General features: G+C 36.6%; 1 protein-coding gene across 1 annotated transcript in view; it reads right to left on the bottom strand.

Annotated features, from left to right (window-relative positions):
• Nucleotides 1-13,047, bottom strand: part of LOC124777051 — a 75,516-nt gene that overhangs the window by 45,746 nt on the left and 16,723 nt on the right. Inside the window, exon 3 of the mRNA XM_047252320.1 lies at nt 7,703-7,832. Within this exon, the coding sequence (XP_047108276.1) occupies nt 7,705-7,832 (128 nt within the window). The 3' untranslated portion in view covers nt 7,703-7,704. The remainder of the gene's footprint in view (nt 1-7,702; nt 7,833-13,047) is intronic.

Genomic DNA, 13,047 nt, shown 5'->3' with positions numbered 1-13,047 from the left:
TACACAGATAGCTTAATATGTTACTTAGCTCAGAATCACATTCTTTAATTAACTTTGTTGATATTTCATCATACCCACTAGATGTTTTTGATTTTAAAGATTTTATGATCGACATTATTTCTGTTGGGGTAGTGAGGGTCAAATTCATATTATGGAAGTTACTTGAAATGTCTGGTCTAAGGTAATCCATAGCAGCATCTACCGAACCTGACAACCCCATCTTTTCAGTAACAGTTATAAAATGTTTGTTAAAAAGTTCTGCAACACTATACACATCTGTCACCAATGCATCATTTACTCTTAATGCTATTTGTTCCTCTTCATGTCTGGTTCTACCGGTCTCCTCCTTCACTATATCCCATATTGTCTTTATTTTGTTATCTGATATGACTATCTTTTCCTTGTAATATATTTGCTTTGACATCCGTATTACAGTCTTTAATATTTTGCAGTATTTCTTATAATGTGCTATAGCATCAACATTGGAAATGTTTCGGATTGATAGATACAGTTTTCTTTTTGTTTTACAAGATACCCCTATTCCTCGAGTAATCCATGGCTTCTTTGTAGACTTTGCTCTAACCTTGGTAAGTTTTGGGGGAAAGCAGTGTTCAAATAAGGTAAGCACTTTATTAGCAAAAATGTTATATTTTTCATTCATGCCATGAGCACTGTAAACATCAGTCCAGTGAATGTCTCTGAGGAGTGTCCTAAAATAATCAATTTTTGGCTTACTGATTACCATACTCCCTTGTCCAACTGTTTGTGCCATGGATCCTCAACTGAGCACAGCTGGCCACTGCACTGGAGTTGACATGGCTCCTCATCCCTGTCAGTACCTTCCAGGATCTCACTGACTCTTTTTGCATGTCTTACAGTGGTCCGCACTCCAATAAAGTGGTTATTCAGTCTTTTTATGAGTGGTTACAGTAATATGACTGAACAGTTTGGGACTGGTTTTGTCAATAAAGTAATGTGTTGCTCTGTTGCTTTTTTAAAATTTTTTTATCTGATAGGTTCTACAACTTAATGTGAAAAATAACCCTTCTGCAGCAATGCATTTTTGCCAGCACAATTTCCACACATCATAAGCTTTCTGGAACTCCTCAGCTGGGATGCTGTTCAGGTCCACCAACTTGAGATGTTTTCCTTTAATGTCCCTTTTCAGACGAGCAAACAAAAAAATGTCTACCAGGGCCAGGTTGGGACTGTAGAACAGCTGTGGCACCATTGTCACACTGATCCAGCTCAGGTAAGCCATAACAATAAAGGAAGTGAGGGCTGGTGTGTTTTCATGGTGCAGATTCAACGAAGCGTGAACTCCTTTCAGATGCGAGCAACCCTGTGATGCAGTCTCTGGAGCACTTGCTTTCAAAATTGAACATTAGCAACCTGGGCAGGGGGTATGAACTCATGGTGCACTATCCCCTTTGCATAAAAAAATGAAAAACAAACAAAATAAAAAAAAATAGCATGGACTTCATCTGTAGCTTGCCTTCTTCTGGCATGCTGAGGACATCTTGTGCCATTATACTCTCTGCCTCTTTGACTCTGGATCATACCAAAAGCCCCGTTCTCATCCTCAGTGATTATGTTGTCCAGGAAATTGGGATCATTTTCACAGAGTTGCTTGAGTTCTTCAAACACTCCCATTTGGTGCTGCTTTTGCACATTGGTGAAAACCCTAGGCACAAGTTTTGCATAAATTTGCCACATGGCCAAGTCTTCTGATACAATGAAATTAACAACCTGCGTCAGTAAGTCCAATAATCCTGATCGCAAGTGAACCCTCATTTGATGGTCTGAATTCAGTAACTGGCACACACAGGTCACATATGGCCATCCATTCATGATGTTGATGTGCATCCAGCATGAGCCTCATTGACGACCTCCTCCCAACTTCCTGTAAACATCTTGGGCCACCTGTTTGACTGCAATTTGGAAAGGCGACCTTACCTGAACGCTTCCTTAAGCATTCTGAAAGTTTTCAGTGGTGTCTTGTTGAGCTTCATGGAAAACTTAACCATATAGCATTGCTCTAAATTTTTTTCATCAAAAGTTTGACACAACCACTATGTACAGGTTCACAGAAGACACTGTCATAACATATCATCCAAAACTGTGTTGTGTCCATTATTTTGCAGGTATTACAAACTACCATATTTCACAGGTTGGAACGCCCTCTTCCCAGCATATTGAACGTTCATGATTGCCAAAGGAATGCCCATTGCCCTGAATCAGGTCCACATATCTGTGTTGTGTCCATTATTTTATAGGTATTACAAACTACCATATTTCACAGGTTGAAACGCCCTCTTCCTAGCATACTGAACTTTCATGATTGCCAAAGGAATGCCCATTACTCTGAATCAGGTCCATATATCTGGATTGTTACTTTTCAGCAACCCATTTTTGGCCCATTTTGCGTGATTTTTATTTTGAGATATTGATGAGTACATAGTGTGAAAACTGGCAGCAACTGTTACAATTTTCTTCCTACTATCATCCATAATAACTTCTCAACACTGTAAATGAGTTTCAAAATTTGAAAATGTACTACAATCAAACAATTCTTTAAAAAAAGCTCATGGTGCAACATACTTTCAGTGAGAGTCAGTTAGTTAGTTCATTACATGTTCAATACATCATTTGAACAATTATTTTATCAAAATGATGTAGAACGAGTCAGTTGGCAGAATGTGCATACATGATCAGTGTTAACACTAACTCAATCACCTACACTTAAAAACTATTAGGTTGGTGCATAACTTTGTTGTGATTTTGTTTTGCATTTTGGTATTCTAGTTGGTATGGGTTTATTGACCAATTGTCATTTTTTATTTGTAGTTCAACGTTGTTATTTGAGTTTACATATTGTTGTTTTGTCATATGGATATAAAGAGTGGAGCTGTGGACACTAGAAAATGGAGTGCCAACTGGAGAAATTGGAACATTTCTACCAAATTCTTCTGCTCAAGTTCAATAGAGGGGTGGCAGCAGCGGAAGCAGCCACATGCAGTTGCTGCATGTTTGGGGATAAAGTCATTGGACAGAGCATGGCAAGAACATGGTTTTCTTGTTTTGAGGAGGATCTTTTGACATTAGTGACTCTCCACATTCAGGAAGACCTTCTGGGCTTGATAAAGATTGTTCAAACACATTAATCCACAATGATACTCATCAGTGTACACGAGAACTGGCAAATGTGATGAACTGTGATCATTTCACCATCATTTGACATTTGCTTACAATGGGGAAAGGTCAAAATTTGGATGTATACATGCCAGACTCTCTAAGCCAGAACGATAAAAATCTGTGGGTTACATATCTGCTTGCTTGCCATCAATTGGCTTGTGAAGAACACCAACCATTCCTATCTTGTATCGTTACTGGTGATGAGAAATGGTGTCTTTAGGCTAACATAAGGATAAGAAAGGAATGGCTGAGCCCAAACAAAGCAGCAAATGCCTGTACAAAGATCTGCAACCATCCACAAAAGATAATGTTAAGCGTGTAGTGGAAAAGCGACAGTGTGGTGTACTATGATTTACTTCCACAAGGTGTAACCATCACTGCTGACATTTACTGTCAGCAATTGAGACATCTTGCAGATGCAATCCAAGATAAGAACCAAGAAGACTGTGTGAAGTGATGCTACTCAACAATAAGGCCCACCCACATCCTACTAGACTGACAAAAAACACTACACAGGAGTTTGGTTGGGAAGTCATTCTACACCCACCTTATTCACCTAATCTTGTGCCCTCAGATTTCCACATTTTCTATTCTCTATTGAACAACCTACAAGGAACTTCCTTTCCAGATTAAAATGCTCTCCTAACATGGCTCAACAAGTTCTTCAATTCAAAACCATGTTATTTCCACAGCCACAGAATTGAAGTTACCCAAGCGTTGCAGACTGTTGCTGATAGTGAAAGAGAACACATCCTACTAGACTGACAAAAAACACTACACAGGAGTTTGGTTGGGAAGTCATTCTACACCCACCTTATTCACCTAATCTTGTGCCCTCAGATTTCCACATTTTCTATTCTCTATTGAACAACCTACAAGGAACTTCCTTTCCAGATTAAAATGCTCTCCTAACATGGCTCAACAAGTTCTTCAATTCAAAACCATGTTATTTCCACAGCCACAGAATTGAAGTTACCCAAGCGTTGCAGACTGTTGCTGATAGTGAAAGAGAATATATTATTGATGACTAAAGTCTCTTTTATGTGTACCTATTTTGTTTATTTAAACTTAGGTTTAAACATTATGAAGTTATGCAGCAACCCAACAGTTCACTTTTTTTCTTTGAAGGCTAGATTTAAAACTAACTTTGCTACCTTTCAAGACATTTTATGTTATTAGGCAAACTACTAATAATTTTTTGTTACTGTGCATTGAACTCCTTTACAGATCACTGACAGCTTTAATAATGGGTAAAAATGGTTTTGTCATCTAGTGTTGTAGGTCTAAAGATAACTACTTTTCTCAAATTGTAATGGATTATTTCTGATGGATTTCATGTGTGAAAATATGTACTGTGATGGTGCAGATAAAGTATTTAAGAAGAGGTACCTAAATGATGACTTTGTGTGAACACCACATATTATTATTTACTGCTCACTTTTGTGCAAATCAGTACTTTCTTTCTAATTGATGAGTTACCCCTGGAAATTATTACATAAGACATTATTGAGTAGAAATGTGAAGTATATGTCAGGAGGTTGATTTGTTTGCTTCCAAGACTAGTAATTACATGAAGAGCAAAAGTAGCCAAATTTAGTTGTTGAGAATCTCAGTAAAATACTTCTTCCAGTTCAGATTTACACAGATACGTTCATTCAAAAATGTGGAGCACTGTACATTATTCCCTGACTTGTTCATGTGCTACATCTGTTGCTGGTATGACTTTGTTTTACAGAATAGAATATAGTGTTTTCCTTAAAATTTAGGGAGAGCCCATTTGCAGAGACCCTCTGAATAATGTTTTGAAAAACATCATTAATAATTTCTTCTGTTGCTTTATCTCCAGTGGGATTTATTATTACAATAATATTGTCTGCAGTCCCAATTCTTCTTGTTGGATGTTAAGTCGAAGGTTATTCGCATGTATAAGAAGTTGGAATGACCCAGAATTGTGCCTTGTGCACTCCTTTTGTGATTCATCTCATCATTAAAATTTCCTACTCTTCTAACATCATTTGAATTATTCAGCACAATGTTTGGCATTCTCTTTGTTAAGTATGATTCAGGCCAGTTGTTTGTAAAGCCAGCAGTTCCATTCAAATTATGTTTTTCTGAGAGAGCGACATTTTTACACAATCAGGCACTAAGAAAGTTCACAAAAATACCAACTGATGATGTGTTATTATTTAATACTTGTAATATTTGGTGGGTGAACGTATAAACTTGCCAACAGCCTTGCCACAGCAAAACACTGGTTCCTGTCTGCTCACCAGAGTTAAGCATTGTCAGGCTTGGCTAGCTAGCACTTGGATGGCTAACCATCCAGTTCTGCCAAGTGCGGTTGGCAAGTAGGTTGCACTCAGTCCTTGTGAGGCCAACTGAGGATCAAATATGACTGAGAAGTAATGGATCTGGACACAAAAACTCACGATAGCCAGAAGAGTAGTGTGCTGACCACATGCCCTCCATATTCCCACACAGTGGCACCTAGCCAAAGAGGATGACACAGGAGTTGGACACCATCATTGGGCCTTCTGAGGCGTCTTCAAATAGAGTTTAGAATGGATAAATAGCATTCTTATTATACATTCAAAAATTCTTCTTTCCATCACTGATGGGTTGTCAAAGAATTTTTTTGAGTGAATAAGTGACTGCTTCTTGCAAAACACTAATACTGAGTGCTTAAAAATGAAAACCATTTATCTGTATTTATTATATTTATGATTGTTATGCTTGTTTTCAAACTGTGATTGTTTGTCAACAATAAGTTTCATGTGAGACTAAATATTTGTACAGTGTACAGGTGTTGTCAGCATGACCAACTGTCTAAACAGCTGTCTACAAGAAGTTGCAGAGTGGACAGCATATCCTTACACATTTCTGTGCAATAAACACTTTTATGCTCAATATCACATTATCCCAGAATATTATGCCATAAGATATTAGTGAATGAAAACAGGGAAAAGTAAGTCAGTTTTTCGACACTTTTATTTCCAAAATATTATATTATCCCTAATGTAACCAAAGATTGTTACTGATGGAACAGAAGATGCAACAAGTCTGCTAAAGAGACTGCCTACACTACACTTGTCCATCAGTTTCTGGAGTATTGCTGCATGGTATGCAATCCATATCAGATAGCACTGACAGGGGGTTGAAAATGTTCAAAGAAGGGAAGCTAATTCTGCATTATTGTGGAACAGGGTAGAGGGGTCATGAATATGATGTGTGTGTTGGTGTGGCAATCGTTAAAATAAAGACATTTTTCTTTGTGATGAAATCTTTTCATGAAATATCAATCACCAAATTTCACCTCCAGATGCAAAAATATTTTGTCAGTGCCCATCTACATAGGGAGAAATGGCCATTGTAAGAAAATAAAAGAAATCAGAGCTCCCATGGAAATATCTGTGTGTTTTCTTTGTCCCATGCACTGTTTCAAGTGGAATGGTGGTGAAGTAGTCTGAAAGCAGCCACATAGATGTAGATGGAGAGCTAAGACATTTAAGAAGATGAGTAACATGTGACTTCCAGTTCAGGTTGTTATCAGTATAAACATCTAAGAATTTAGAATTGTTTCATTTATTGTTTTAACCTCATGCATTATCTCTAATGATGTAATCATGGTCAGAATTTGCAGAGAACCAGTTTTATCAAGAAAATACTATTTACATTCTCAAATATTGAAGTTACCCCATTGGGTTTGTTTATAATACTGGTATTTTCAGCAATGGGAACTTTTTCTTCTTCTTGGATATATGATGGAAAATAATTGCCAATAATGAGTTTTGTGGTTCTGTGGTACATGTGTGGTGATTGTTCCCTATTATGTAGATGCTGAGTTTCTTAGTGCAGCAGTCTGCTTCCTCTTAGTTAGATAGGATGGAAACCTGTCACTAACAAGATCTTTGACCCCATAATATTTGAGCTTCTTTAACAGAATGCTATAAACTACACAATCAAATGCTTTTGACAAGCTATAGACAACATCAGACGCCAATATTTTGTCACTTAAATTTTTTAATAGCTTGATTTACACGTGTTAAGATGGCAGTACTTCAACTGATTTTCTTGATATAGTTTGTCAAATAAATGAAAAGGTGGCTTGTGTGGATGAACTTTCACAACATATATTATACTCATTACTCTATAAGTTAATGACTGTCGAAATGATGCAATAATTTCTGTAAGGTTTTGTAGCACAAAAAAGAAAACAAGAGGTAATTAATTATGTGAAAACTGCTTCCAGCTGTCATCTTAATAAGGTTGAACGGTACATTCACAAAAGTTGCCACATTCAGTGGTATTCAGTTGATGCATTTTATTTGTTCCCATGAGCTATAATTTGTTCAGAAATAGTGACTGACTGTGTTGTACACAACACTCCATAGAATGGTGTGTATGAGCATCTAATAACTTAGTATCAACTACATATCAGCAATGAAACCAAGGTTTTCAGTCTATATTTGTAGTGTTATTTATGTTGTATACAATAAGGAATACTTACAACTACTGCTGGCTCTTGCTGACATTTCCATCCTCAATTGTCTTCAGGTTGTGAACAGAATATCTGTTATAGAAACCCCAGATACTCTTCATCAACTTGTCGTTATATTTAGTGGGCAACTCTTCCATAACTGAAAAATAAAACATTTTAAATGACAACACATCATCCCAAATTCAGACTGAAATGCCGTGCAGCATTTTATAAAGCATGGTACAATTCATTTTAACTTGATTCATTACAGTTATGAAGACAGTGAGCACATTTTACACAAATGAAGCACATGTGAATTTGATGAATTATCTTTGCAGTCATTTACATGCTACTTAAAATGGATTGAAACAACAAAAACAATCAAATACTGATAAAATTATTTAAATGGATAGATAAAAAAATCTACTCACCAAGTGGCGGCGGAAGACACACATAAAAGATTGTTGTGATTGGCAAACTTTCAGAGCCAGTGGCTCCTTCTTCAGGCATAAGGGTTGAAGGGCAAGGAAGAAGGGTGAAGGAAAAGGACAGGAGATGTCTAAGAAATGGGGTAGATTTTGCGAAAGCCACCCATAACCACGGGTCAGAGGAGACATACTGTATGAGATGAGAAGGAAAGACATTGTTGACCAGTATGGGATAAGAAGGAAAGACCTGCCAACAATCAGTCTTTCCTTCTCATCTCATATGGTAACTCTCCCCTGACCCGGGGTTATGAGTGGCTTTCGCAAAATCTACCCCATTTCCTAGACCTCTCCAGTCCTTTTCCTTGACCCTTCTTCCTTACCCTTCAACCCTTCTCCCTGAAGAAGGAGCCACTGGCTCTGAAAGCTTGCCAGTCACAACAGTCTTTTACCTTTTATGTATGTGTTCTGCTGCCACTTGGTGAGTAGATTTTTTTTATCTATCCATTCAAAAAAAAATTAAAATGGATTGTGTTTGATCCCTAATGTTAGTAAAAATTCCTATAGTAATATGGTCAGTGTAAGGTGACAATAAACGAGACAATGGGAGGGGGGTGAGGGGTGGGGGGGTGGGAGGGATGTGTGTTCATCAGTAAGTTACTGCCATTCTCATTTGTTAAATGCCTGTCTGTTTGTTACCTAATCTATTAAGTAATCTATGATAATTGTAATAAAATTAAAACTCATTCAAAGTGTACTTTGAATCAAAAAAATTATATTAAACAGCGACTTTCTAACTGTACATTAATTGCAGGAAAATGCATGTGGCTGGGTAAGATCTTTATACACATGCAAATACACTGGTTAGCCAAACATTTCATGTATGTAACAGACATTTCAAACATTTTCAGAACATGTAACATTTAGGTTCATAAATGCTGTTGTATTCACTTTTCTGTGTTCCATAAATCCCGTCATGGAGGAGATGCTTCAGGGATGTGGAATGGGTACATTAACAGCAGAAGCCAATGCTGGGTAACTTCTGCAAAGTGTGTTAATAACACATTATGACTAGTGATAGTCTACTAACTTAGACTGTCATAGGAATTATAAATAAAATTATTCAAAAAAGGTTTTTCTCCACTGCACATCTGCAAAAATTTGTAAGCTTAGATTTAAAGGGAAAAGCAAATGAAAGAATAAATAAATGAAAAGCACCAGTTTGCTTTTGTTCTACAATATTACTTTTATTGTTAACCGGTTTTTGGCTTACAAAACCATCTTCAGACATTTACTGAGTATTATCACCAAAGAAGTTACAATGTTTGCAAAGAACATTGGAAGAGAAGTAAACTGGTGCTTTTCATTTATTATAATATTGTTCTACCAAGAATCGACGGAAGATTCTGTCAACATGAAAGAATAAACCTCATGTAGGGGGAAAAACTTTACTGTGAAACACAAAAACAATAAACAAGATAAAGGCAATCTATTTGAAAGTGCACAAAATGTGAAATCAAAATATGCATTGCTCCACCAGATACATAGTAATATGCATGGATATTCCTTGGCAATCTGTCAGTTGTGTGAGGTAAGTTCCTGTCAGTCCTATACATGACTAATCCACCTCCCTGCTGAAACTGTGGGTCTGCAAGCCAGAGACATGCATTCATACCAGATCATTCCATGCTCTTGTATGACAATCATGAGGTGTCAGACAAATCCTGCATTTATTGGTGAAGAAAATCCAATGTCATTCTTCCATATTCCATTCCAGGTGTCCCCTGGTCCACCTTCCTCACACACAACAGTGTGTGAAGGGATGGGAGGGTGTTGTGCTCTTGTTAGTAATTGATACCTAGAGGCCTTATTGGTCATTTGGACATGATGAAGTACTATGCACCATAGATCGACACAGTCCTCCTAGTTGCACCAATAAGGCGGCATGCAGTTCTGCAGCATTTTCCTCCGGAGTCATTCTCCAAACTGAAGTTCAAACAAAACATTTTACAAAACCGGACAATAAACAACAATACCTCTCTTTTGAAGCTGTGACACTTCCATGTCAAACACTTCCTTCCCTCCACACTATGCTTTTGTGGAAAATGTACCTGCTAGAACACTGTATATTTTTTTCACTTTTAAATGTGTCTATTAACACTGGAATTTTGCCTTCTGAAATTAAGTACTGGCCATCTAGTCTGAACCTCTGATTTCTAAAATGGATGTAAGTCTCCTTACATATGAAAGAGGTGTCGTGCATCTCAAAACACTTCAGTTTGTCGAAGAGAATTTTATGGCTCTCACAATCAGAGCCCTTGGCAATGTTCACAAATACTGACATGATGTTTTTATGTTGTTTAATTCACCAGTACTCCATTTGCAAGAAAACATATGGCTTAGGCTGTGAAGGATATATCACATAAACAGATTGAAAGGCATTTATCAGGTTATGCTATAGGACATGAATCTGGACTTGATGGTGGACAATTTAAGTGAACATTTTTAAAACACTGATAGAAGTAAAATGGGTCTTGATTAGAAATGATTTTCTTAGCTCCATTTTTGTGGATTTGTATAACCATTTCATATCTGAGTCTGTCAGGGAAAATATCACGAGTCATAAACTCATTACAGAAATTACTTAAGGGCAGTCATATCAAATCAACATATGATCTAATAATATACTAGAACCACCATCACAGCCAGAAGAATTACCATTTGTAGTGATAAAATTTTTCTCTACCTACTTGGAGATTATATTTTTGAAACTATTGTTGATGGCTGGTGTAAACAGTGACTGCTTGTAAAACTAATGCATCTCTATGTTATTGTAGAACAGTAGGTGCAATACTTGCTGCCACAGTGAGGTAGTAATCCTTGAAACTGGTGTCCAATTATTTTAGTGTGTTTTCATTCCTGCCACAGCTATTATGTAGGAAGTTGGTTTCATTTGCCTCATTGTTTTAGTTTATTTATTGTTTAATAATTGTCCTGATTGTTTTTACTTATTCCTGAAGTTTTTCATTTGTTTCTGTCAAGTGTTTCTGTGTTGCTTTTTTGGTACTGGTAATAGGCTAAAGAGTTGTACAATACTTGTGGTAAGGGTATTACAGTTCTTTGTTACAACTTGTTCTCTGAATTAGACAGAGCTTCCTCCTCCCATCACAATAAATTTAACACCTCTATGTAGCCCATCCCTTGTCTGTGCTTCTGTTTTGTTTTAACCTACCCCTCTCCTGCTGCTGCCCCCTATTTTTACGGGAAGAACAACTGAAATACTGATGAAACATTGTTATGCAAAAGCTAATTTTTAGTCTACAGTGTTGGTCACAGAGATATCTTCCCTGTGTCCTTCCCATAGTTTTTCACTGAACATAATGACTGATTCATTGGTTATGTTGCTTCCATACTCTGCTTTTCTGTTATGATGTGTATTTAATACTTCACAATATTTTATTGTAATATTTGACCATTGTGACCAGATAAACAATTTACTACATTTAAATTACTGAATGTATTTGTGTCTTAGAACAAGCATTCAGTGGTTAATGAAACATGACCTTCAAATTTTTTTGAGGACTTTGCTGTGAGAAATACCACACAGCCATACATGAACAACTTTTGTTCTTGATCAGTGCTGCCAGATGGAATAAAAGTGTCTACAGATAATCAGTGTCTAATGAAGTACGCATAACCTACTTAAACCTTTCTAGCTACTTGATGATACATAAAATACAAGTATTTCCTGGTTTTGGCTTCTAAATTGTCTGTTTTTTTCCGAAATAATTGAAAAATCTATTATAAAAGACTAATCAGTTTCATAGAAAAAAATAATTATTTCTCAAATAACATGGATTCCAAAAATCTAAATCTACTGAGACATCTATCTTTGCATTCCAAAATGAAGCCTTAAATGCAATAGACAATAAAGAACATATCTCAGCCATACTTTTAGACGCCTCTAAAGCATACAATGTCATCAAATACAACATCTTGCTTTAGAAACTTGAATCTGTAGGTATTAGAGGCTTGGCCTATGAATGTATAAAATCACATCTCCAAAACAGAGAGTAAGGGAGAAGGGAGCAAGATAAAGTCCTACTGCTCAGAAAGGCAGAGCATCAAGTATGGTGTACCACAAGGCTCCATTCTAGGACCAGTTCTGTTTCTACTCTTTGTAAATGACTTGGAACCAACTAGCTCATGCCATAATTACATAAAATTTGCAGATGACGCAAATGTGATAAAAAAGGAAGGACCAAAGAAGAAAAATTGTACCATTCACATTACAGACTGGTTTTCTGGAAACAACTTAGTAATAAACACAGAAAAAACAGTTACAATGCATATACACACTGTGCAAAATAAATTTCCATTAGCACCAGACATAGAGTTGTTTACTACAACCCGTGAAAATGTAAGCTCTACAAAATTTCTTGGGATATGGATCCAAGAAGATCTAAGATGAGCCCAACATACAAAATACATTACAAATAAATTAAATACCATTTGCTATACTATCAAAATTCTTTCTGACTGCACATCGAAAGAGACACTAAAAGATGTATACTTCACCCAGGCAGAATCCTTACTGTGATATGGCATAATCTTATGGGGAAACGCATCTGCTAGCAAAAGTTGATTTATATACCAAAAGAGAATTGTAAGAGCCATAGAAAATGCTGCATCAAGAAGCTCATGCAAGCTCTTATTCAAGAACCTACATATCCTTCCACTACCATGTCTGTACATTTTACAAGTAATCATATTTGTAAGGAAAGTCTTAGAAAACAGCAACAGTCTTGTGTCAACTAACCAGAGTATCCACCTGTATAACACAAGGAGAAAGCAGGACATACATATTCAACATGCACACACAACACTAAAACAGAATGGACCACTGCAAACAGAAAACAGACTATACAATAAGCTACCTACGAACATTAA

Source organism: Schistocerca piceifrons, chromosome 2 (assembly GCF_021461385.2).
Source record: "Schistocerca piceifrons isolate TAMUIC-IGC-003096 chromosome 2, iqSchPice1.1, whole genome shotgun sequence".
In the NCBI taxonomy this organism is placed as follows: domain Eukaryota; kingdom Metazoa; phylum Arthropoda; class Insecta; order Orthoptera; family Acrididae; genus Schistocerca; species Schistocerca piceifrons.
The sequence above is the reverse complement of the archived record's forward strand: the minus strand, read 5'-3'. Positions and strand labels throughout refer to the sequence as shown.